This window comes from Acinonyx jubatus, chromosome F2 (genome assembly GCF_027475565.1).
Source record: "Acinonyx jubatus isolate Ajub_Pintada_27869175 chromosome F2, VMU_Ajub_asm_v1.0, whole genome shotgun sequence".
NCBI lineage: Eukaryota > Metazoa > Chordata > Mammalia > Carnivora > Felidae > Acinonyx > Acinonyx jubatus.
Window position 1 is genome coordinate 31,969,422 of NC_069394.1, and position 27,683 is coordinate 31,997,104.

The 27,683-nt window shown below is 39.6% G+C and overlaps 1 protein-coding gene and 2 long non-coding RNA genes across 6 annotated transcripts in view; 1 reads left to right on the forward strand and 2 right to left on the reverse strand.

Annotated features, from left to right (window-relative positions):
• LOC113600615 (uncharacterized) overlaps positions 1-18,107 on the reverse strand; it is a 61,952-nt gene extending 43,845 nt beyond the window's left edge. The window contains exons 1-3 of the long non-coding RNA XR_003421691.2: positions 14,606-18,107; positions 10,187-10,349; positions 9,861-9,981 (exon numbers count right to left, since the gene is read on the reverse strand). This is a non-coding gene — a long non-coding RNA (uncharacterized LOC113600615). The remainder of the gene's footprint in view (positions 1-9,860; positions 9,982-10,186; positions 10,350-14,605) is intronic.
• The window catches only part of LOC128312797 (uncharacterized), a 47,598-nt gene that overhangs the window by 17,865 nt on the left and 2,050 nt on the right, over positions 1-27,683 (forward strand). For both annotated transcript variants that reach the window (XR_008292541.1, XR_008292542.1), the window contains exon 2: positions 4,410-4,584. This is a non-coding gene — a long non-coding RNA (uncharacterized LOC128312797). The remainder of the gene's footprint in view (positions 1-4,409; positions 4,585-27,683) is intronic.
• Positions 19,155-27,683, reverse strand: part of ZFPM2 (zinc finger protein, FOG family member 2) — a 464,096-nt gene continuing 455,567 nt past the window's right edge. For all 3 annotated transcript variants that reach the window (XM_027064037.2, XM_027064036.2, XM_053208177.1), the window contains 3 exons: positions 27,269-27,475; positions 24,732-24,956; positions 19,155-21,812 (listed from right to left, as the gene is read on the reverse strand). In XM_027064037.2, the coding sequence (XP_026919838.2) occupies positions 19,321-21,812; positions 24,732-24,956; positions 27,269-27,475 (2,924 nt within the window). In that variant the 3' untranslated portion in view covers positions 19,155-19,320. The remainder of the gene's footprint in view (positions 21,813-24,731; positions 24,957-27,268; positions 27,476-27,683) is intronic.

The following is a 27,683-nucleotide window of genomic DNA, read 5'->3' on the forward strand; positions in this document are numbered from 1 at the left end:
AACCCTTGTTGTCATTTCAACAATCTTCACATAATCTTCACCAGGAGTAGATTCCATCTCAAGAAACCACTTTTTTGCTCACCCATAAGAGGTATCTCCTCGTCTCTTAAAGTTTTATCACAAGATTGCAGCAATTCAGGCACATCATCAGGCTCCACTTCCTTTTTTATATATAATTTTATTGTACTTATTTAATATCATCAGTGTATTCTTTAATCCCCACCCCTATTTCCCCCACCCCACCCACCTCCCTTCTGGTAACCATCAGTTTATTCTCTGCAGGTGAGAGTCCATTTCTTGGTGTGTGTCTCTTTCTCTTTTTGTTCCTTCTGCTCATTTGTTTTTGTTGCTTAACTTCCACATATGAGTGAAATCATGTAGTATGTGTCTTTCTCTGACTGACTTATTTCACTTAGCATTACACTGTCTAGCACCATCCATGCTGTTGCAAATGGCAAGATTCTATTCATTTTTATGACTAATAGTCTATCATACACATACTACCTCTTCTTTATTCATTCATCTATCAACGGACACTTGGGCTGCTTCCATAGTTTGGCAGGCTCCACTTCTAATTCTAGTTCTCTTGCTATTTCCACTACCTCTGCAGTTACTTCCTCCACTTGAACCCTTTGAAGTCATCTAGGAAGCTAGGAATCAACTTCTTTCACACTACTGTTAATGTTGATATTTTGACCTTTTTGCATGAATCACAAATGGTCTTTATGGCATCTAGAATAGTGAATACTTTCCAGAACGTTTGCAATTTACTTTGCCTAGATCCATTGGAAAAATCATCATCCATGGCAGCTGTAGCCTTCTGAGTGTATTTCTTTTTTATTTTTTTAATTATTTATTTTTATTTAACTTTTAGTTAGTTAACACACAGTTCAATATTGGCTTCAGGAGTAGAACTCAGTGACTCATCACTTATATACAATACCTGGTGCTCGTCACAAGTGCCCTCCTTAGTACCCTAGTACCCATCACCCATCTAGCCCAACTCCCACCCACTTCCCTCCATCACAGTTTGTTCTCAATCATTGTTCTCTATCATAAAAAAGAGCTCTTTTTTTTTTTTGAGCAGTATGTCTCAACAGTGGGCTTAAATATTCAGTAAACTATGTTGTAAGCAGATGTAATATCATCTACATTTTTGTTTTTTTTTTTATTTATAGAGCACAGACTGAGTAGGTTTTGCAAAATTCTTAAGGGCCCTAGGATTCTCAGAATGATAAATGAACATTGGCTTCCACTTAAAGTCACCACCTGCATTAGTCCCTAACCAGAGAGTCAGCCTGTCCTTTGAAGCTTTGAATCCAGGCACTGACTTCTCCTCTTTAGCTATGAAAGTCCTAGATTGCATCTTCTTCTGATAGAAGGAGGTTTCGTCTACATTGAAAGTAGGTTGTTTACTGTAGCTACCTTCATTAATTATCTGGCACAGAACTAGACCTTCTGGATACTTGCTGTAGCTTCAACATCAGCATTTGCTGCTTCACCTTGTTAAAGAGAGAGCTTCTTTTCTTAAACCTAATGAACCAACTTCTGCTCGCTTCAGATTTTTTCTCTACAGCTTCTTCATTTCTCTTGTTTTCATAGAATTGAAGAGAGTTAGGGCCTTGTTCTGGGTTAGGCTTGGTCTTAAGGGAATGTTGTGGCTAGTTGCATCTTCTACACAGACCACTAAAACTTTCTCCATATCAGCAATAAGGCTGTCTGGCTTCTTTATCATTTGTGTGTTCACTGAAGTAGCACCTGTAATTTCCTTCAAGAACTTTTCCTTTGCATTCACAACGTGGCTAATGTTTGGAGCAAGAGGCCTAGCTTTCAGCCTATTTTGACTTTCATCACGTCTTCCTCACTAAGCTTAATCATGTCTTACTTTATATTTCAAGTGAGAGATGATGGCTCTTCTTTTCACTGAAGGGTTATTTATTGGCCAAATTTTAATATTGTTGTGTCTCAAGGAAATGGAGAGAGAGATGGGGAAGGGCTGGAACAGTCAGAACGGGCACAACGTTTGTGAATTACTTTCATCATCATCTATGGGAGTGGCTCGTGGAGCCCCAAAACAATTACAAGAGTAACATTAAAGACCACTGATTATAGATCACCCTAACAAATATTATCATAATGAAAAGGCTCAAAAAATGGCAAAAGCTCCCAAAATGTGGCACAGAGGTATGAAGCGAGTCAAGGCTGTTGAAAAAAATGGCAACAATAGAGTTGCTTGAAGCAGGGGTGTCACAAACCTTCAATCTGTAAAAAAAACACCGTATCTGTGAAGTGCGATAAAGCAAAGTGCAATAAAAATGAGGTATGCCTATAGTTGTTCCCATTAATTTTGATGGAAAAATACATGAGTAGTCTGTCCACCTAATTTGACAGTTACTCCTCTATTCTAAACCTCCTCGCAAAAAAGATACCCCCAAAGTCACATTATGTTTAGTTATAGAAATATTGTTTATTATTAAGGGCCCCAAGGAAGGTTATCATTATTTTCTCCAAATCTGTTTTTTGTCCCATCTTATTTCTTCTTTCCACACTGGGTGGTATTTCTCTCAGTACCCAGACAGGTATGCAGCTGTTTTACTTGTAGAACCACAAAGCAAAGTATTGAAAATTATTAAAGTTGTCTTCTGTTTAATAAATAGTATTTTTTTTTCAGAATTAACGGGACATTTCCTTTCATATAATCTAGACAGAGCTTTAAACTTCACCTCCATCTCACCAGGTCATAGCTTATCCTCCCACCCCCTACTCCCTTTATGTCAATTTTTTGAATGTCAACTGTTCCTCTTTGTACTTGAACCTCTGTCAGTGCTGGAAGGAGAGCTCCCCTCACCTACTGAAACTGTGCATTGCATGGTTTCTTGCCTTTGCACTTGTCACATTTGAGTCCGTTAAAACAGTGTTTTTCAAACTGTAGGATGCGATCCCTAAATGGGTCATGAAATCAATTTAGTAGGTCATGACTAGCATTGTATAAATAAAACAGAATTGCCTAGAATAGAAGAGAGAAGAATAGAACAGAAAATATCATAGTGGATCTAACAGGAAGGATAACAACTACATCGTGAAACTTTTTTTTTTCTAGTCGTAAGACAGAAGAAAAGAGACTGTGCAGGGTCTCAAGATGAAATATTTTTCTTACCATTGGTCATGGTCAAAAGCACTTAAGGAACACTAAGTTTAAATGCTGGGACTAGGAATACATCTATCTCCCCCACATTCCACAGAGGGGGATTTAAACTCCTTAAATTTCTTATCAGTGGTACTTGAACTTTTTTTTTTAATACTCCCTACACCCAACATGGGGCTTCAACTCACGACACCAAGATCAAGAATCACATGCTTTACCAACTGAGACAACCAGGTGCCCCTGCATAGATCTGTTTTCAAATCTGGTAAAATCAGGTCTCTTTTTCCAGAAATGCACACGAGAACACAAGCTCAGAAAAGTTAAGAGTGTTGCTCACATAAGCTTTAGGTCTGCTGTCCTAAATAATTACAATTATTTGGAATTTGTTCCCAAATTCTTGAACCCTTCATTTTATCCCACACTTCCCATTTTCATGCATACATTTTCACATCTGACTATTTGACCTGAGTTTCTGTCTAGTCTCCATGTCTTCTCTCCCCCTTATCTCTCTAACCACTCCCTTGCTATTCTGGGCAGAAAGAAACTTTCACATTCAGTTCATCTGGCTGGACCTCTCTACAACTTCCCTCTCCACTACTCTCTAAAAACCTAAATCTCAGGTGTTGCTGACGTATCTAAAGTGGAGCGCATTTCTGCCCTCCCTATTCACTTGCCTTCCTTTCCTTTGTCCTGAATTTGGATATGTGTCTATTTAGAATGAAGCCTGATGGGTAATGAACAGCTTTGCATGCACCAGACATATTCTGTAAATATTGTTCCTATAAAGAGTAGTTACTTATTCTTTGAAACCAGCCATCCAATAATGTAGATATGCAATATTACTGAACTGCCATGCTGAAATTCTCTGGAGTTTGACAAAATGAAAACAGGTTGTACTCGCGCCTCAAATCCTAGCAATGGTTAAAAACTGCATTTTCATGCAAACATAAATTACAAATGGAATTATGATAACTGATTACCACCCCTCCCCCCCCTCCCAAATGCACACAAATCATTTGTAATCCTGCCCTGGAGTACGGTATGGTTGGCTCATTGCATATGCTCACAGCGTTTGTCAGTCTATTCAATCACTGCTACTTCCCGTGGCAAAGTGTACAGGGCGTTTAGAAAACCAGTATGTCTCTATTTCCCTAAATCTACTATTAGGGTGTAGAATCGTCAGTGCAGAGCACTGCTGCTTCACAATAGGAATAATCCTGAGTGTGTATCTTCGTTTTATTCATCTTCAATTTCTGTTTGACAGAATTTCATGCTGCTGGAAGATGTTACATTGACAGCCGAGAGATAATTTCCGTTTTTAATCCAGAGAACAAGAGCCACTTGGGAAGTGACTATAAATGTCCTCTGGGTGTCCCAGAGATATGCCTCATCCCTGCGCTAGAAGGAACACACCTCTGGGAAGGAAACAACTTTGATCAGTAAGTCTCTTTGGAAAACACGAAGAGAAATAGATTTCATTGATTCCCCCATGAGTCATGGGTCTGAGATAAAGTAAGCCCTTCCATTCCTAAATCAGCTTTCAAGTGGGAGCAGCTCTGTGATTACTCCCAGGCAATAGTTTCCAGTGAGAAACTGAGAGGAATGTTTCCAAACAAGCCTCTCTTTTCTCTCAATACAGTCTTGCAATAAAGGTATCATAGGCCTCTTCTTTCCAGCACTCTTCTCAGCGGGCTGTGCCCGGTAAGATGTCCTGTTAAAGATGCTGGCCAAGCTGGTTGATGCCTAGGTCTTTGGAACTATAGTGTTCTTCTTGGGTCAGTCCTCCCAACCTTCCTGATTTACTTCAGTATGGAAGCTTCATGGTATAACTGAAACATCTTCTGAGGGCCAGCCCTCTTCAGGCTCAGGAAGATGAGACCATTTACCATCTTTTCTGGACCACTGGGGGACAGGTTCCTTTCTCTACGAGGCAAATTTCGGACTTCTCATCCTCTATGTCAGTTAGTAGCCCATCACCTAAGGTGTTACAGTGTATATTATGTGTATGTGTGTGCATTTAGATAGAGAGATATATATTATACTTTATATATGTCATATATTACTACATACATACATGTACACACACATACACACAAACTAAGCTAAAGGTCCTTAAGGGTTAGGATCCCTTTATATTAATCATTTTTGAATATATATATACCTGCGTGTGTGTGCGCACACAAATATATATGCATACATACCTGTCCACACACTATATGTTATATATAGTAAACATATATAAAATATATATACATATATTCATCATATACAAAGAATATCTATTACATACATATATATTTTTCACAAATGTGTTTCTATATAAATGTATGTGTGTCTAGAGGTCTTCAAAATCTAGGATTTCTTATATATCTGTGTGTCCCATTATCTAACATTTGCGTAAATGACACACAGGTAAATTCAAATAAATTCAGTCAATAAGTATATATTACCCATGATATGTCAGGTTGTGCTACATTCCATGAATACAAGGTTTACCTAGACAATTATTCACACATATTTATAGTATACATAGATAGAGATTTCAAAGTGCTTTTAGAATTCACGGAAGGAACTCCTAACCCAGATTTGAGGTGATCTACAAGAGCGTGACATAAATGGTAATTTTTAACTAAGGCCTAAAAGACAACTAAGAGTTAGCAAATCACAGATCGGTGGGGACACAGGCAGGGATGGGGAAGATAGGCACGGGAGGGAATGTTTCCACAGAGGATTCACAGCTGAGAGAAAACTAATGTGCCAGCTGACCCTTTCAGTCTTAACACCAGAAGCATCTAAAATAACTTTTTAAAGATATTAAAAGTGATCATCCATTTTTGAATTTGTGATAATTGAAGAAATCCTCACTAGTGCGAGGCACGTGTTGATGGGCTGACCTGCTAGGCTGTGTGTGGCCAGTGGTCCTGTCAGTCCAAAGTGGCAGATGATATAGACGAGAGTGGATAATGCCAGTGAACTTCACTGCACTCACGGACAGGCACAGGTCAAGATTGCTTCTGGTCATTTGTGTGTTTTGGTGAGTGCAGTAGAGGTTGGTTAGCAAGTCTCCAAACCCATCTCCTTCTGTTTCTGGGCACAGAACTGTTCTGAATTTCCCCAGAAATTTCTCCTTTTCACTTGGGCCTGACTACATGGACAATTCTAGACAATTGAATGTGGTCAGACAGGATATATGCTGCTTCCAGTTCTGGTCCACTAAAACCCGTCTCCAACTTCTTTCTTTCCTTGACTATCAGCAGGATGTCAGTGCTCAGCGAACTTAGAAACCCTGGGTTAATAATGGGAGAATCTTCATTGGCCCAAATGCCTGAACGATTATTGCCTGGTCCTTCCTGCCTCTGAGCACTTGAGGGACTAGAAATAAATTTTCATGGTCTTAAATAACTGAAATTTCATGATTTATCTATCATAATGCCTAGTATAGCTGTAACTAATAGCATGACTATGTCTTTTTTTTTCTTTTTTAATAATCAGTGTATTTGAAAATTAAGGTCTAGAAAAACTTCACTCCAGAATAGGTCAGGCTCAAGATAATCCTAAATACTATAGAGTTAGTATAGTGGTGGTAGCAAACAATTCTCACAACTGTTGGTAATAATTTAATTATTTCTTTAAATATCTTTTCTGGTAGGATATAAGTTTTGTGTATGTAAAGTTATTTTATTTATCATTTTATTGAGAGTGTCTGGTTTGATGATTATAGCTGATCAACAAGTGTACATGAAACGAATCAAGTATTGTATCAGCAAGGTGGAGGTGTGGGCAGGAGTCCGGCCAAACAAAGGTTTTAGCTGTAACTATGTTAAAGAATTTGGACATGATCCTGCGGACAATGGGGAGTCACTTAAGTAGTTAAGGAGAGAGTGATAGTAACCAGATTTTGTCTTTGGGAAGATCACTATAGTCAAAATAAGTTTTGCCACCTGAAAAGGTTTAAAACAAATGAGGAAACTCAGTCTGGAGGCTCCTATAGTAATCAAGGTATGAGACAATCATGCTATAGGTTAGTGGCCCCATGAAGGCAGACAATAAATACAATTTAAATATATCTAGAAGGAAGAATTGACAGAACTAGATGATCATCTAATTGGGAGCATTGAGAGAGTAGGAGACCAGAATGACTCCTAGTTTGTCGTCTGGGTGACCAGGTGGGTGGTGGCACTGATATGACCAAGTTAGTGAGCCCGGGGAAAGGGAACAGTGGGAAGTTACAGTTACCATAGTGAATTATACTCTTCTCTTCAAGATAATCCTATCTTCTTCTCAGCATTTGGGTTTTGCACCTGCTAATCTCTCTTCTTACAATGTTCTAAAGCCAACCCTATTTCCACCCAGTTCCTCTTACCTTCCCCGTTTTCTCTGTTATTTGCCACCTGTTTTTCTGTACTTGAATAACTTCTGTTCATCTGTTACATCTCAGAGTAGACACCATTTCCTGTGTGAAACTTTCCTAGGATCCCCAAGATAGGATATGGTGCTTTCTTAAGGTGTTTTTAGGACTCCACGCAACAGCGTAACATTTTACATAACATTGTATTCACCTGTGTACTTTTCATTCTAAGCTTCTCTACCCACTGCTAATAGAAGACAGGAACTATCCCTTAGCATTTGGTCCCCAGGGCCCGTTATAATGCTTGTGTCAGAATAAGAACTCAAAATTCAAATGTAACCAGGAATAAATGAATGAACGAATGAAGGGAGTGAAACAAATAATTTTGAAGGGCACAATATTGAAACCAACTAATAACATTTGCTTTCACGCTGTCTGTTTCTGTTTGAGATTTGCAGCATGCAGTTCGCACAGATGGCCGTGAGATTGCAATACTCTCTACATATTTACTCTGTTCCTCCCCCGCTCTCACTCTCTCCCCGCTCCCACCCAACCCCCCACCAGGAATGGTCTCGAATCGCAAATGACTCCACTATTCCCTTAAGCATCTGTCTCTGATCACAGTGTGAGTCCACCAATCTTGTAATAGACTCCACAAGTGTTTTCCTTGGGTTAAAAAACTCATCAAAATTAATACTAAATTGAAAATGGGAAAGTTCATAAAAGGCAGCTGTTGTGTAAGTAAAACATGAATGTATCCTGGCAAATAATAAGTTCTAAAGTTTCTCGATTTTCCAAACTACTAAAGAATAAAAAGGGGGCAAGCCGGACACCCCTCCCATTCCCACCTGTCAAATACAACTAATCTAACTTACAGAGTGATATAAACTCACCTTGTTTGTATTACGAACAAAGCCACCAAACTGAAATAAGCATAGCAATGAAGAAAAGAGCTACAGACTTGAATGGAATCCTAGTGAGTAGGATACAGAGTTCAGTAGCAATGGGTCTGGATGAGGACACAGGACAACTGTGTACAAGGCACATGCAACAACAGCTACGTAGTCTTCAGCCTTGCCAATCCAAGCGTGTGCACCTGCAGCACTGGTTTCAGCTGGGAGTTTGTGAGGAGTGCAGGCTCTCAGGCCCCTCCCCAGTCCTACTAAATCAGACTGCAGTTTAAAAGGATCCTCAGGTGATTGGTATGGACCTTAAATCTTGGGAGGCTTTGCTCTAAATCATAGCATTTATGAATTCATAAGTCATAGCTCAGATGAATTCATTGTAAGGTCACTTTAGAGTTTATTATCCAGATTAGGACATTTTTGAGAGTGAAATAGAAGTATTGAAATAATTATAATTATAGGGGCGCCTGGGTGGTTCAGTCAGTTAAGCATCCGACTCTAGATTTTGGTTCAGATCATGATCCCAGGGTCATGGGATTGAGCCCTGCATCGGGCTCCACACTGAGTGTGGAGTTTGCTTGAGACTTTTCTCTCTCTTTCTCTCTCTCTCCCTCTGCCTCTCTCCCCCACTCACTCGAGCACTCTTTCTCAAATAAATTTTAAAAAATTGAAAAAAGAAATACTTATTACTGTATATATTTAAAACATTTGGTTATTAAGACAAATTAATTTTTATATAAATGGATCTATATAACAGTTATAGTCATGAACCATTTTTATTTTATTTTTTAAATGTTTATTTATTTTGAGAGAAAGAGTGTGAGTGGGGGAGGGGTAGAGAGGGGGAGAGAATCTCAAGCAGGCTCGGTGTGGTCAGTGCGGAGCCTGATGTGGGGCTCAATCTCCCCAACTGTAAGATCATGACCTGAGCTGAAATCGAGAGTCAGATGCTAACCGACTGAGCCACCCAGGCTCCCCAATCATAAATCATCTTTAAAAGTAAATTTCTTTTAAAAAATAGAAATAAATGTATATTAGAGAAAAATTCTTTGTATGGAGCTGAATATTAAAATATAACATAACTGCTGGATTAGAGTATGACCCTATGCTTATTCTAAACTCAGGTTTACTTTAAAATATACGTAGTACACATGTAAGTATAGAAATGTGTGTTTACACTGGTAACTATAGATACATGTGTCCTAGTTCCATCTGCTGAGATGGTCTGGACACAGTGATACCGAGTCACAACAAATATACCTAGTGTCAAGATCTTGACTTCTCAACACCATTCTCCAATAAGAGAAATGAGCATCCTTTGAAGAGATTAACTCTAGGGCTGGGTCAAGGAAAATATGAGTTCCATAGAAATAGGTTGTGAAATTAGGCATTCTGAAGCATGTAGTATCTCATAGTGCCAGACTATAAGGAAATGGCTTAAAAAAAAAAAAGTTGCACCTACCTTAAAGAGTTGCCCATAGCACCATAGCAAAAGCTAGAACGATGTGAACAACGAAACAGTGGTAGTGCAATCATCCTTCCATTATCCAATGGAAGGGTTATCCAAGATCCCCAGTGGATGTCTGAAACCAAAGATAGTACCAAATCCTATTTTTGGTATGTTTTTTCCTATACATACACACCTGTGATAAAGTTTAACTTATAAATGAGGCACGGTAAGAGATTAACAACAACAACAATAAAATAGAACAATTATAACAATACACTCTAACAAAAAGTATGGGAATTTGGTCTTTCTCTCAAAATATCCAATTGTTCTGTACTCACCTTTCTTCTTGTGACGATGTGAGATGATAAAATGCCTGCGTGATGAGGTGAAGTGACGCGAATGACGTAGGCACCGTGACAGAGCGTTAGGCTACTATTGACCTTCTGACCTTATGTCAGAAGGAGAATCATCTGTTTCCAGACCCTGGTTGACTGCGGGTAACTGAAATCAGAAGGTAAAACCACGGATAAAGGCACACTACAGGTTATATGACAGAGAACAAACAAAGTAAATAGCCCTAAGTCTGTACTGATATAAATAAATGATTGGATAAATACATACGTGGAGGAGAAGGGGTGGGCTTTCCTCTAAGAACTTCAATAATCAATATAGAAAGAATGAGAGAAATAAAGATCTATGCCACAGTAACAGTTGCAGCAGGCAAGACCCCTCTGAAAGCTAAAATCAGTGGGTGAAACTTTTTAGAGAAACAGGATGTACACATTGCCTCCAAGTATCTCCCCACAGATGTGCATTAACTATATAGTGATTTTAATGTAGGTCCACAAATGTTTTGATACTTCTCCCTTCAGGAAGTAGAGCTTAATTCCCTATCCCTGGAATGGTGACCAGCTTTAGTGATTCACCTCTAATGAATGGAGAGTGGAAAGGAGAAAAAAAAAAAAGGTAATTTTACAGTGGAGAACCTGGCATATACAACTCAGTCAAGTGGTCAAGGTTAACATCACCAGTGATAATTGGGTTGATATCAGATGTCTCCTGATAAGATGTAGTGAGAAACATTTTGCATTTCTGCTATTCTTCCAAATCTGTAACACCAGGGAAAAAATCATAAAAAAAACTCAGGCAAACTCAGATTGAGGAATCCAACAAACTATGTGACTAATAGTCTTCAAAAATATCAAGGTCATAGAAAAAAGTATCTAATATGTACAGTATAATCTCAGAAAGAAATTGTTAATGAGATACTTTCATTTATTTAAAAAAAAATTTTTTTTAAGTTTATTTATCTTTGAGAGAGACAGACAGCGAGTGCGAGTGGGGGAGGGGCAGAGAGAGAGGGAGACACAGAATCCGAAGCAGGCCCCAGACTCTGAGCTATCAGCACAGAACCCGATGTGGGGCTCGAACTCACGAACTGCAAGACCATGACCTGAGCTGAAGTCAGACGCCCAACTGACTGAGCCACCCAGGCGCCCCTACTTTCATCTGTTTTTAATCAAAACATGCAAATATGTTGGCCCATATATCCACAGAAGGACTATTTTTTGTTTCAATTTAACTGCCTTCTTTTGACAAATATATTTTAAAGAAAAATTATCATATAATCTATCTCTTGTTTTTTGAATATGAATGGAAGATCATCAACCTTATTTGATTCCCTTGCAATAGAAAATAAAAATTTATCCAATTGCAAATAGAAGCTCCAACAGAAAAGCATTCCCCAAAGTTGGGATATTACAAAATGCAATTATAGCATTTAAAGAGTAAATCTTGGACAGTTTTAACTCTTAATGTTTAACAGATTTAGATTCTCAATTCTGTATGATAAATTTCATGTATTTTTATTAGCTTCTATGAAAACATTTGAGACTCCATTCATTGAATATATTGAATAAAGAGTTCCAAATTGTTTTGATTTAAATACAAACAAAATTCAAAGGAATTGGTAAAAAAAAAAAAGTCAATACCGTTATCTAACATATATGTGGGTATACAAAGAATTTCTTCAAATTAGTAATTCAAACATTTCTAAAATCTGCTGAGGGGAAGCAGAGAGAAATGGAGTACGGCCATGCAATGACTATTTTGCTTTCAACATAAGCTTTATCACAAAAATTTTGTTCAGTTATTCAACTATTGGTATATACACATATATACATAAGCTTTCAAATTAAATTAAATTATCAATTACATTTAATTTACATTAAAAGTATATATATATATATTTTAAATTTCCCCAACTATGACTTCTATTTCAACTGATAGAATGTTGTAGCTTATTTCCAAAAGTTCTAAATTATATGTGCACTGTACCAATCTCAATAATGAACTTAATATGGCTCACCATTTGATTGAAACATAAAGCCAAGCCAGGGTAATACATATATACCCTCCACGACTGCACACACTGAGTCATCATCTTCAGGCCCAATGAGTTAAATAATGACTAAATTTGAAGTCAATCCTAAGGATTCTTTCTTTTTTAAGTTTATTTATTTGTTTTGAGAGAGAGACAGGGTGCACTAGGGGAAGGGCAGGGAGATAGGGGGAGAGAGAATCCTAAGCAGGGTCCATGCTGTCAACACAGAGCCCAACGTGGGGCTCAAACTCACGAACCATGAGATCATGACCTGAGCCAAAATCAAGAGTTGGACACTGAAACTACTGAGCCATCCAGGTTCCCATTGCTAAACATTCTTGAGCAGACTTATGTGATTTGATTTTGCATGGTTTATTATAACTTGACAGCTTCCTTGGTGAAAGGTAGGTGTCAAAGAATCATTTGAGGAATTACAGCTTCATTATCTAGCTTTCCTGAGAGGTGCAAACTTAAGTTCTTAGTTTTTTACATCAAATATATTTTGTTTTAAGCATTTTGCTGTGAAAATGACATATTGCTACATAAAATGATGTTACCAAACAACAAAATAGATAGCAACTACGTATTTATACCCTATACGACTATATACTGAGTGATAAAACCAGAGTAAATAGAGCACTCAGACTATTGTCTACCTGTAACTTTGACAAGATATTTTTCAGCATATTCTGTACTGGAACTAGTAATTCCTCACGTTCTTCACAGCTCTCATCACCTAGTGGGGCTCTGTGCATCTTGGAGGTCAGAGCACAATTATACCCAACAGTATGCAGGGGTAGTGTTTCCAAATCTTCTCCCACAGGCACTGAAACACAGAAGTATTAAGTTGTTCCCAGATGCTTCTCTCCAAAGGTGCTTTATCATAGAGTACCTTACATGTTGTCCTTGAAAAGGTGTTAGTTACATTGCCTCTGGAAGGGGTCATTGCAAAAGGCAGGTTATCTCTGATTGTCTTTCAGCTTTAACGACGGGTTAAAGAGAAAACTTTTCACTGTACATGCACCTTACCCACACTAGTAGTGGAAACAGTGTTAGAAGCCAGAAATACAAATGAAATCTGCGGAATCCATCCCAGCTTATTTGGATGTAGCTCTTGATAATAAAACTTACTATGAAAAATCTAAGATAAATTCCAAGCCAGGCCAAAAAATGTCCCAGGCAGAATGGGACATATGATTATCCCGACTCAGGCAACTCCAGTGCCGGTGGACAATAAAATGGTGTCAGGCAGACCTGCAACATGATCGTAAGGGGTTTGGCTCGAGGTAGAGGGAGTGAGATCTGGGGCCTTGTGGAAAAGGGTAGCAAAGGCTTTAAGACAGACGACTGGGCTCAAGACTTGGCTCTACTGCCTCTATCATTTGGGGAACTCACTCAATTGCTCTAAGCCTCGGTTTGTTTGTTGGTAAAATAGTCACTGCAGTACTGATGTGGCAGGGATAACACGGCTCAATGCTACGTAGGTGTAATATCACATTCTTCTCACTACATTAAATTGACTCTGCTCCAAGCCTCCATTGACAAGACTGACCGGGAATTTAATCTGAGCATTATGGGAACTCCCTCCAACTTCCAGGATGAGGAAATTGATGGATTATTATGCAATCCATTACCTGTGAGAAGGACCCTTTAATTTCTGTTTCAGACTTTAACTCAGAGCACATGTTGATGCTTCTCCTCTGAGTCCCTACACAAATTGAAAAAGACACATCTGTTGCTTTTGAGCCAGGAAAGAAGGAATACTTGAAGGAGCTAAATCATCAAATCAGCTAGAGGGAATGAAAAGCTGAAGTGGAAGGAATGGCATTGATTAAAATCAGGGACAATTCACCCATTATAGCGGGAGGAAGGATTCTGAGGGTGCACCCACGTGTATCTGGGAGGATCTTGATATGAACACCTTCCTATTAATTCCTTTGTCTTGAATTTCCCGCTCTCCTCTTCAGCTATTTCCTTACAATTTCTATGCTAATCTCCTTCCTTCTTTCTTCATCTGAATCATCTCCTCTTTCTAAACTAGCCATGATATCGAGTATACATTCTTTTATGTATTATAAAGTTTATGTCCCTGTTACTAATTTTAAAAGATGATTTCATCATTGCATATTTTTTTCATAGACATAACAACATTGTATTTTATTTACGTGATTGTTTTCCTGAGGGTCATTGAATCCTGATAGGAAAAGAAAAGTTCCGCACTTAGTGAATTTCAAACATTTACATCATCTGCAATCAAGTTATGTCATATGTAGGAAGTGGGATTAATGATCAAAGAAGTGTTGTGAAGCAAAAAGTGCTGACATTCTTCTTGAATATAAAGATACAAATCATTTGAAATTAATATATTACTTACCTGCAAAATGGGGCTGCTAGGTTCTTGAAAAGTTTATTTTCTTTCAGTCCTATTTATTCTTTTAATACACTGAGCAAACTCTTTTTTCTAGATAGTGCCAAAGTAAACTTTTACCCAGCCCGCCTCTGCTTTTTATGGTTCTCTGAATTAAGATTTACTAAGTTCCAGACAGATATACTGCTTGGTGCAGGGTTGTTATCAGACAACATTCTGCTTCACGATTGGGTCCACCGTCATCAGCTGAGACGTGATAGTTTAGATGCTGTATCCTTTATGGCTATCATCCATGTTTGTTAATAACATTCATGTCTCCATCAAGTTCCAAGAGACTTACTAGTTTCAGGGTAACAATTTCTGCTGTGCTGCTACACATTTGTAGAGTTTGGCTGGGCGCCATAACAAAATAAACTTCTGTTGTTTCGAGTCACCAAGCTTGTGGTAATTTGTTACAGTAGTCATGAGAAAACAATATGCTCCTTTTTCTCTACCTCCAGAGATTGTTTGGGCTAGACTTAAATATATCAGAGCAAGAAAAAGTAGCTGGAATTTTAGCTAACAGGCCCTAGTATTTTTCCTTCTGGTTTAGTGGAGAAAGGAACTTGATGTGGAGAGGTAATCTGAGAACAAGGCTCAGGTCTCTGGATCTCACCCATTAGCTTTGCGACTTTGGGCACTTAAAGTCTCTGCCCTTAATTCTGCCTGGAAATGAGAGGGCTCCATCGTATTAAAAGATTTTCGAATATTGTTCACAGATTCCATAATGACTTAATTTTTAGTTTTAATTTCAATACTAAAACACGTGTTGAATTATTTTTAAATTATAGGTTTTAAACACCAAAATGTGTCATATACGTGATAGCAACTTTGAAGACCAATTGAGAATTCAATCCTGCTACCAGCTTAATTTATTTTGGTGTCGACTGCAGAATACTTGCTGCCATTCCCTCTTTATTTATTATTTATTTATTAAAATTTTAAAATGTTTGTTTATTTTTGAGAGAGACAGAGAGAATGAGTGGAGGAAATATAGGGAGAAAGACACGGAATCTGAAGCAGACCCCAGGGTCCGAGCTGTCAGCACAGAGCCCGATGCAGGGCTCGCACCCATGGACTGAGAGATCATGACCTGAGCCGAAGTCGGACACTTAACTGACTGAGCCACCCAGGCGCTCCTTTTCCCTCTATATTTAATTCAGTGATTTTCATTTGTGGTCAGTGGAGGATAATATAAAATACTCTTGGGTTGCTTTGCCAAAAAACCCTAGAAACCCATGGCTGTCTTAAGATATTCTGATGTAGTAGATGTTAGTGTTCTGTAGAGGATTTAAATCCCATGGACAATCTGAAGAACCAGTATAAACTCTCATTCTTTTTTACGACCCTTCCCCAGACCATTCGACTGGTGCTAATATTCTGACTCAATGTTGTCTCGTTGAACATAGAGTGCTGCAATCAGGGTTGAAGACCTTGGGCTTTCTCTCCAATTTGGTCTCCAAGATCTGTTATAATGTAAGCTGTACACAGACTTGTCCTTCATTCACTCCGTGTGGGCTCACACTAGTCCCCATTTGGACCATCGTTATGGCCTTCTAGAAAATACCCCTCTAGCATTTAGGCCTCCTGCTTCACCCTGTCACTGTTCCTATACACAATTACTCCACGTAAGAGGCAAGGTACAAGAAAACCCGTAAACCTCAGCCTGGCACTCAAGGTCTTGGGAGACCAGATCTCTATACGCTTGTTTACTTCTACTTTGCAGTCTGACCCTTCTTCTTTTGGAAAGTTTTTTACTCACCCTTCATCATCACATGCGACTTCCATGCTACTATTTACAGTGATCTCCACATGGAGAAATACTGTTTTGTTCCTCTATACTCTCCAGGGTTTCGCTGTGGTCTGAACATCACTATTTCAGCCTCTGCTATCAATTTCCTTCTGTGAATGGCTACTGGAACAATATCAGAAATATTCTTCTGGATATAGCAAAATATTTCAGGGCTACCAGAAGGACAGGTGGCATTCCTCATCACTGTGCCCACCTTTCTAGACCTTACCCTATCCTCACAATCTTTCCCAGTGCTTTCATCCCGTATTGATTTCCTTTTCTTTTTATCTTTCTACTCAGTCTCACTCGTCCTTTTTACCTCATCCTAGTTGACCCTGTAGTGTGTCCCAACATTGCCACATATCAGAGCCACCTGGACAGATGTTTAAAAATAGAGATTCCCAGATAAGAAGTTTTCTTTAATTGATCTCATGTAAAGCTCAATGTACCAAGAACACATATTCATTGGCATTTAAAAAATGTTCCCTATGTGATTCTAATGAAAGAACAGGGTTGAGAAGCTCTATACTGAGTCAGAGTATAAATTCCTCCAGGGAAGCAATCATGGATTATACCTCTGCCTTCGTCCCCCAAATAGTGGGTACAATCCCAGATGGTCAACAAAGATATGCTGACTTCTTCCTCCTCCCTCCCTCCCTTCCTTCCTGTCTTTCTCTCTTTCTGTTTTTCTTTTTGTCTGTCTCCCTCTCTCCCTCCCACCTTCTCTTTCCTTCCTTCGTTCCTTCGTTCCTAGAGAAGAGGAAAAAGAAGAGACTGGGGAGACAAGTCCGGTTGTGACTACCCAGTCTTGCCAGTTCCCACCTGAGAAATGCATGGGTCCTTATGAACATGCCTGTGGGTCCCCAAGGTTCTGATGCTTCACGAGATTCCTGAAAAACTCTACTAAGCGGATCAGTTCTGTTTACCTCTCTGCTTTGTCACGGACTGAAATGAAAAACATTAGTTAAGGTCAAGATTCTACATATAAAAATAGTTATTCTAGACAACAATCAGAGGAATGGTTCTGGACAGCACAGTAGTTTTTATGTTTCTTCACAGGATTTATAGGCTGTGTTCAGGCTGGCACCTTAAGTTCATTATGTTAACCAAATCCGATATGGACAAATAATAGTGCATCACAGCCTGCCTGCGAATAGTGCATCTTAACTGCAGGTGAAGTAACTGATCTGGATGTTTCTAAAACTGCAGTAGCCTGCAGTTTGTCTTGATTGGCAATAGGTGCCCATCTTGCCTGCTGAGTCACACCTCAACACCTCTGGATACCCCATGAGGGCCTTCATGATCTGACTCACATCCCCTGTTCTCCCCTCCCCGTCAGTATGCAAACCCTTGGAAAGTACAAGTGAGATGTGTGAAATCTAGGGTCTTGTGCAAATTGCATGAAATTTGTATGTCTTTACTCATCAGAATTGCTTGACTATACCACTTCATGGCTCCTTGACAGGCAAACCTCTCTCTCTCTCTCTCTGGTAAACTTCATTTAAAAGTTGGGTGCTTTTCATCAACGTTTGTTACAGTTCTTGTGCATAGGCTTTGCAAGTCTTTTATGAAATTGTTTTCTTTCTGTGCTACAGTGGGGGGGGGAGAGATGTTATATGTGTTATATTAATTAGGAACATATAATGGACAATCTATTCCTTTACTGATTTGTCACCATATATATATATGTGTATATATATGTATATATACACATATATATATGTATATATGTATATATATAATATTCAGCATTCAGCTATTCAGTGCTATTTTGAACCTGTTCTCACCACAAAGAATAGATATATAGACTTTCCTTTGTATTTTAAAGAAAAAAAAGTCTGCCAAACTTCTCCAACAATCTGGAATTTTATTCCATCCATATACATGCATAGTAACAATATTTGTTGAGAAATCATTTCTATCAGAAGTAGAACATTATCTTTGTGATCACCAGGTGCAGTATTGCTACTCTTATATTTAAATAGATCTTATATATGAATTAAATTCATACTTGCAGCATTGAGTTTAGGGTTTCGATTTAGACTGTGCCTTTCAAAAGATAAAACTGATTAACACTACCTCATTACTTACAATACTGCTTCCAGTAATTTTGTTCATTCTTTATAAAGTATTGCATTTAACAGCAAAGGTTTAAAAATTGAGACAGAGCTGCATCAGCGAAAGAAAATACAAGTACTATACAAGAAAAAAATTGCCATCTTCATTTAACATACATGTTTAAGATTAAGAAAATGGACAGAAACATACAACTACATACAAATGCAAAGCCTAGTGACTAAGAGACTGTATCTGCTAAAATATAAAGTGCAAACAGAGCCTGATTATCCAAGAATTGAAATCTTAAGGCGAACTTATAGCATGTGTATTTAGAACATCGTTGCAAGTTATATTTTAGCATATACATATATCTGCAACAGCATATAAGAAGAAATCAAGATCCACAAGTGCTTTTGAAGCTATTTCTAAAATGCTTTTCGGTATTGTTCGTGACTATTTTCTTTAAAAGCTACTATACTGTGCAAACCATATGTGCTACACAATAACTATACAATAACATTACAAATGACTTTAATATAAAGTTTTTAAATAAAAAATAACATAACCACAGCTATGAATACTGCTGGTAAAATAAATTAATTTTTTTTTTGAAAATGGCACCAATAATACACTTTACTAATGGACTGTAATGAAATTACACCTTAAGTCTTCAACTCAGCCTTAATGAATTATCTCCTGATTGCCCAGATGTAATTCAAACAGCTTTTGTGTTTTGTTTTTTGTTTTGTTTTGTTTTTGTTTTCTGGACTGGGTAGAACCACATACTAAACACTGGTACCAAAGGTGACTGGTGTTTATTTATGAAGTTATTTCATTTGACATGTTCCGCCGCATGTGATGAGCAATAAAACTTCTTGTGAGTTATAAAGTTTGAGAGGTTGTTGAACTGAATATCACACAGGCGGCAATATTTCCCGCTGGTGGGAGCCTGGGTGGAGCCATTCACACCTTTTGCTATACTAGACAACTGTTCCTCCGCGGAAGGAATCCCTGGGGAGACATTCTCATTTGTGGCTAACGGGTTCTCAGAGATCCAAGAGGGAGATTTGTGGCCGTCTTCATGCTGAGGATTCTGGGAAATGTTCTCTTGCTGTGGGTTGGCAGCAGGTCTCTCGTCTTGCTTCAGTCCACCATTGACTATTACCATGCCTCTGTTTTTGGGTAACAGCGGCAGGGGATCTTTCTTCGGCGGGGCGCACCCGTTGGAGGAAGCCTGGCCTTTAGGGGATTCATTTTCGGCATTTGTGCTCGGCTCCACGTCAGTGTTGTGGATGACAAGAGAACCAGAAATATAATCACTTGGCTTTATGCCATAATATGGAGAAAGCTGGTCAGCCCCTTTTGCCTTCTTTATTGCCCCGGGGTAAAGGCACTGGGGAAGAAACAAATGTTTGTTTTCTTCCTTTGTAGCAATGAGCTGAGCGGCTTCACTAAAGACTTTCAGGCCTTGCAGGGTTGCTAAGTGGGAGGAAAATAAGTTTCCATTAGGGGAAGGCTGCTTCAGATTTCCGTTTTTCTCACATTTTATTATGCTTCTTTCATAGCTGACATCGGGGCTGTTTCTTTCGCTCTCTGGATTTGGAAATACTTTGCTGTCGAGTTGGCCCAGGTCGTTACGCTGATGTGCTGTGACTGGGCAGAAATTCTGCTTGTGGGCCAGGTAGTTCTCCACTTTATTGAAGCTGATCTTGCACACAGTGCACTCGTGGTAGTCCAGCAGCCTTTTGGGCGACGTGGTCGTCCGCTCAGACTGGGATAAACACTTTTTGCTGAGATCTATGGGCACGTCCATCTCGAGGCAGGAAACGCTGGAATGGGTAGGGTCACATTTGGAGACTGGAACACATTTGTTGATCGTCAGAGAAGTTTCCAAGTGCTTTGAGACAATTCCTGGGAAGATATCACATCTCGGGTGGTAGCACTCTCCTAGCCCTTCTGTGGGTTCTTGAGTGGAGGTACAGGGATTGCTGGGGTTGGCTACGTCAAGAAATCGCTGTTGGACCAGGGGAGGCCTTTGCTCCTGCTCAGGTAGGCACATCTCATACATCTTCCTTCGCTTGCGTGTGCGCATGGTTCTCTGCATGGCAGGCACTTTGCTGGAAGCGGACCTCTTCAGGGGAGGGTCGTGGCGTGTGGCACAGTAATACTGTTTGTGGACCATGTATGTTTCATGCCGGCTGAAGGTAATGTTGCAAGCTTCGCAGGTAGTCTTATTTGGGTCACTTTCCCCATCCACTAAGGGGACACTGGGATTTTTCACATCAACAGGTTTTCCATTAATTTTATCATCACTGCTGTTAGAGGTGGAGAGCTTCTTAGCTTGAGCGGAAAAGTCCTTGTCATGGCCCTTCCCATTTGGCCCAATTAAATCTAAAACAGTGGAAGAATTGAGGCAGGATGTTTGAAGAAGTGGGTTCTCGGGATCAGCAGAATGAGCAGCTGGGTTGAGAAGGTTTACGGAGGTTTGACCAGTGTTGGGGCTCACGGCCTCAGGCATCTTTTCTGAAACGCCAGGGAACTCTGGGGACTTGGCCATCTGCTGCCATCGGCTGCTGCAGTAATGTTTTTTGTGCACTAGATAATTATCCAAATTATTGAACGTTATGTTACACTCAAAACAAGTGGCCCCCTTGGGCATCAAAGGGCTGTAAATCACGGGAGGGTAGCTACTGCTTCCGTGCCTCAGTCGCCGATGTACCAGTTCAGACATCTTGGCTAAGATCTCTGAAGCTTGAGGGACCATTGTGATATCTTGGGGGAAAGCAAACTGAGACAGAAAAGGGCCCACAGGGAAAGAAGGCCCAACGTTAGGCTGAACCGGAGACGAGGCAAGTCTTGGACTGGAGGGCTCAGACTTGATTTTTGTGTAAGAAAAGCTTTGTTTATTTGCCGTAGGCTGTATCTCTGGTCTCTGGTTCGTGAGAAAGAGCTGAGTCTTTTTCTCACACTTGTCCAGCTCTGTGTCAGAGCTCGCGTCTTTAGTCTGCATTGCCTTTTGGCTCTGCGGGAGTTCGCTTCTGGTCAACAAGTCTGTGGCTGGCTGTAAGCTGTCTTCGGTTCCACTTGGAGAGTGCTCCATATCACCTTCTCTGGGAAGTTTGCCTCCAGGGACATGGAGCTCCTGGTGCTGCAATAACTCCCTCTGAGTCTGGAAGCCGAAGTGGCAGTGATTGCATCGGAAGGCAGCTTGAGTGAGATGGGAGAACAGGTGTTGGTGAAAGCCGATCACGGAATCAGCGGTGTAGCTACAGACGGTGCATTTTAGACTAGCACCAGGGGGGAGGAATTCTTCCATTTTCACTCCTGGAGAGACATACAAAATAAGAACACTGAGAACCATGTGCGTTGGTTTTCTAATGATATGAACCTTTACACTGCAGGAACGAATTGAAATTTTTCAGAATCTCATTTGCGATACTGTTATTTATTTATTTATTTTTCTCGCGACGTCTTTTGTCAGGTTGGTCATCAGAGTAATAGCACCTCATGGTTTCCAGAGCACAGACAAGTATATTATCATATCCTGTGGGACAGCTTTCATTGTCTGCATTGTACAGGTCAGGGAACAAATTCAAGGAAGTCAAGGGAACTGATTACGGTACTAAAGCTATTCAATGATGGAGCCATGCCCAAACCTGAGATTTTGTAATTTCTAATCCAATAACCTTCTCATTACAACACTAGGTCCTGCACTAGGAAGAAGCAGGTAGACATTAGAGTTGATATCGATAAACTAGGTGAAAATCAAATAACTCCCAGTGCACCAGGTTAGGTATTTCAGAAGAATCCAAGTAGGAACCATTTTGCAAAGTAATCAATAGCCTCCTAATTTATCTTTGGTACAACTCTAGATTTTTATGCATGCATTTTGCTGAACATGGTTTATCTCTATCCAGGGCTGATATTCAGCTGGTAGACACCAGTACCTTAATAAAGTCATTTAGGACTGACATCTGTGTTGACCAATCACCACCTGTTTCTAGTCAGTTATAAAATATTTTGAATATCACCAACGATTGGTGAGTAAGCCTTACTGTGATATTGTGACTTATAAAGTCATGTGTGTTTGGTCATTCATATATATTATATTAGGTCTTTGACCAGGCTTCCTGGCTCACAGCTCCTTAAATCCTTGGAATTTTCCTGTGATGAGAGGAATAAAGGTATTTTTGTTATGTTAATGTAGTGACTTTTGGAAAACCCTAGGTTAACTAAGGGTGAGGCTGGTTGCCAGGGGAACCAACCTTGCAATTGGTGGGTTTGAACTTTTAGTTCCTCCTCTCCAGAGGGGAAGGAGGGGAGGGGAGGGGGCTGGAGATTGAGTTCAAGTGCCAGCAGTCAACGATTTCATCAGTCATGCCTAGGTAATGAAGCCTCCATAAAAACCCAAAAGGACTGGTTTCAGAGAGCTTCCCAGTTGGTTTGAGGAGAATGACAGGCTGGGAGATGGTATGGAAGCTCCTCACCCTTTCCGCAAACCTTGCTCTAGGCATCTCTTACATCTTACTGTTCCTAAGTCTTTACCTCTTATAATAAACTAGTAATCTTGTGAGTAAATGGATTTCCTGAGTTCTGTGAGCCAATCTAGCAAATTACTTGAACCCAAAGAGGGATCTTAGCAACCTCTGATTTATAGCCAGTTGGTCGAAGCACAGGTAACAACCTGGGCTTTCAACTGGCATCTGAAGTTGGGGCAGGGGGCTGACCCCCCCTAATCTGTAGAATCTGACTCTGCTCCAGGTGATAGTGTCAGATTTGAGTTAAATCATAGGACATGCCTTTGGTATCTGGAGAATCGTTTGGTGGTTATGAGGAAAACGCACCCCCATGTATTGAATTCAGATCTGGACACTTTTCCTCACTAAGGTCAACTCTAGTTCCCATTTGTTGGCATACAGCCAAGTCAGGCATGGCTCGTGCCCTCTGCACTTTAGACTAAAATGAGAATTGCCTTTTCTATTTATTGGCTGAAAATATGGTAGAAGAAACCCAGTCGTATAGCAATAAAAGAGGACTTCTTACTCCTGTCTCCTTTTCTCCTTAACTGACCCAATACTCATTTTTCTATTTAGCTGAAAGATCCCTCTATCTCTATTTTTGTTTTGTGAATGACTGACTATTCACCATCTGAGACAACTGACCTGTTTCTGCTTCCTCTGCTTTATCACCTACATAATGGTAGCTCATTTGTAGGAAGGGGAAGAGAATGACTAGAAAGGAAATTGCCTATTTTTATAGGTTCAAAGACAAAAGCTTGCACTGTACTACAGCATTGGAGCTAGGTTTTTTTTTTTTAAACTCAGCACCTATTTCAGTTTAATTATTCAACTCAAGCAAAAACGGTCAAGTCACCCAGAAGTACCTTATAAGTTTTATATTACAAAAGCTCAAGAACTCTGAAGGCTAAACCTTGGTTTGTCCTATTCAAAAATATTCCTAGAACTATCTAAAGTTAATATAATCCTGTACATTAGATTAACTTAATTTAAAAAAAAATACAGAATTAGAATACTCTGTGATGATGCCACCAATAATTGGGCATATAACTCCAAAAGAAAATGGGAATAGTTGCAACCTTTCTGTTAAGAGGGAGCTAAAACGAAACAAAAGAAAACAAAACAAACCTATTTGTTTTTTTAGCTTAATTTTTCTTAAGAATTTTAAAAACATAGTGCTGAAGGTGGTTTTATGTCATAAAAATCGACGAAGCTGTTACGCAACCTCTAGAAGTCAAGAGCATTTTATGGATTCGTGTTTAAAAGTTAATTTCTCTCAAGTGTGGCTGTAATTGGATCTATCAAAATAACAGTGTTACTTCAATTCAGCAAATACTTATTTGTATGTACCTACTATGTATTTCCTACCATGTGGGAAACAGTATGGTCAGTTTCCAAAGATCACTTGACACTTAAATCAATGAATATTAATGACAATACACAAAGGGTATTGAGACTATTTTGCAAATGATGCTGTTGACAAAATCTGGCCTGCAATCTGAATACACTAATTGTTAGGAAAGAATTCAGACCCAAATCCTTTGAGCAGAATATACTGATGATAAGTGACATAAGAGAACAATCAGCTGGTCTGTCAAGTTTGATTTTGATTTCACAGGCACAGTTAGGTGTAGAATTCTATATGTTTGCATATATGAATGCACGTATATATGCAGAGAAGGATAAAGTCTTCTGGAGCGAAAGAAGAAACAAGGGAAGCACGTACCGCTGTGTGAATTCAGGTGCATTTCTAGGGCTCGGGCATTTGAAAAGCTCTTGGTGCACTGTGGGAAGGGGCACAGGCTGGAAACCTGAGGAGCACTGTCTTCATTTTCTTCTGATACTGGGGCGGCTTCTCTTTGCCTCCCACTGCAATAGTACATCAAATGGGCTTGCAGATTCCGCTCACTCCGATACCAGATGCCACAAGACTTGCAAGGAAATATATCCTCTGCAGGTGAAAACACAGGGACACATTAGCTGCTGTCCATTTGGAACCAACCACGGGTAAAGCGGCATTTAGTTCCATTTTTCCCAGAGACCGCTCTCAGGTTCTGAATTAGGCAATCAGACAGCGATGAGTGCAGTCCTGGGTGCTGTTCCACAGTGCAGGACTAAGCTTTTAAAGAAATGTTACACCCAGTGCAATTTACCTTCCCACAGACTCTTCGGAAAGTGGTACCGTGGGAGACTCCCACGTTAAAAGCATAGGAGATTCATTTTAAATTGCTCATAATGTATTTATGGTTTAGAAAAATATGCATGTATAAAGAGCAATGTGAATGGGCTTATCTGACTAAAAGGCAAGGATCTAATAGCTGAACTAAAGTTAGCCTGATGCCAACTACTGACAGCATTTGTTCATTTAATAAATTAATTATAGAAAGCCGACTATAGGCTGGACTCTATGCTGAGCTGGGTGTAAAGCAAAACGAAACACCAAAAAGCCGTCATTAAGGATCTTACACTCTTCTGGGATTGATGAACAAGTGGTCAGATAATTATATTAGGCTGTAATGACCATTCTGCTGGAGGCATCTGAGGAGTGCTTTGGGTGAGGGACACTAGGTGGGTGAGGAAGGACAAGGTCAGAGAAGGATTCAGAGGGAAGATAATTAAAAAATAACCTTCACCCATTGGAGCCTCACAATAGTATAAGGTGCTCCTGGTGTCCTTGGTAACCAAACTCCTTTTGCCACAAATTCAGTTTGGGTCTATGTTATTTCAGGTTCCTCGCTACCAGAATCCACGTAAAGATCCAGTAAGAGAAAATAACTACATTTACATAAAGGAGATCCAAAAATATTACCTGGGGTTGGGTGTACTGGATTCACTGTGTGGACGTAGGGTAATTCCAGATACACCTGAGAATTTCTTTCAAGGATACCGGGACAGTAAGAATGTAATTATTGTTGAATATGTATTTATTTTATATTTATTTAAAAAAATTTTTAATGTTTATTTATTTTTGAGAGAGTCATAGAGCGCCAGAGTCATAGCATGAGCAGAAGAGGGGCAGAGAGAGGGGGAGACACAGAATCTGAAGCAGGCTCCAGCCTCCGGAGCCTGATGCGGGGCTCGAACCCATGAACCGTGAGATCATGACCTAAGCTGAAGTCGGAAGCTTAACTGACTAAGCCACCCAGGTGCCCCTATTAATTTATTTTTTAAATATCAAGACATCATTACAATATCTGCATTTCTGCATCATTCAGAGTCTTAGGGATTTTCAGGTTTTCCAAACCTACTAGCTTTGCAATCTATTCTCTTAAGATGTGACTGCTATTCAGATTTTCTCACAGAGCTAGAAGAAAGCAGAGCTGAGTCTAGAACTCAAACCCTGGACTATTGGACCACTGATTTTCTGTTATATACAGTGTCACTTTGTATTCAAGGAGTACAAACTCAGTTCACTAGTCTTTTTAACAAAATAATCACAAAGGCATATTTGCGAGAGCATATTTTTGAATTCTCCACATAAATTATTCTCAGTTTATATGTATTTTTCTTTATTTTTTATGTCTCTTTTTGTTGTTGTTGTATTAGCTGATGTCTTGATTTACTGAGGCTATATTTCCTCTTACTATATCTAATCAAACTTTGGTTTCTTATTTTTTCCTTTTCTTTAAGTAAATTTTTTTAATGTGTATTTATTTTTGAGTGACAGAGAGAGGGAAAGAGAGAGAGAGTCAGAGTGTGAGCTGGGGAGGGGCAGAAACAGAGGGAGACACAGAATCTGAAACAGGCTCTAGGCTCTGAGCTGTCACCACAGAGCACAACGTGGGGCTTGAACCCACGAACTGTGAGATCATGACCTGAGCTGCCGTTGGACCCTTAACCAACTGAGCCACCCAGATGCCCCATTATTTTTTTCTTTTTCTAGAAAGTTTTTAACTCTATGGCTCCTAAAGCATAACTATATTATTCTATTAAAGAAGCATCCATGAAAGCTCTTCAATTTCTCATAACTAAGTAGCCTTAAATGTTGTTCAGCTAGTTCAGAAAGTCAGTTTTTGTGTGACATTTGAGAATCCAACCTGAAATGAATGAATAGAAGTGTTCTTTTCATACTCTCATGAGAGGCGACCACACACACACACACACACACACACGCACAAAGTTAGAGAAGAGATAAAATGAAATCACAACACTGGAGAAAAAAGTCTGTCCCTGGTTGCCTGTCAGTAGACATTTTTTTTTGTCCCATAAATACCCATCACCACTACAAAGCTATTGTACTGGGCTATTGCACTCAGCACTTACTATTGACAATAGCTGTAGGCAAAATAGAAGCCATGGCAGCTTGCTGAGGAAGCAGCTGAATTGAGTCCAGCAGGCGTGCAGGGTACATCCCTTCTGCAAGAGTCATCTGACTGGCAGCTTGTAGCCTTGAGTCAAAATCCACCACAAAGGCAATTAGCTCTTCACCCTCAGAGATGGCCTTCGTGGTTGTGCACCAAAGCTGACCCCCTATTAAGAAGAGAAAAGAAAGAGAAAGATAGAATTGACGCAGAATGCTCGAGCCCGCCGCACACTAGATTGATGTCAATAGCATCTTCTCATGTTTTTCACATCCCTTTCTATGGGGGGTGGAGTGTCCGATGGAGACAATAGCTGTGCTCCTCTGCCCTCCTATGTGGAAAATTGTATTCCTTGCATTTCATGAACTGTTCAGTGA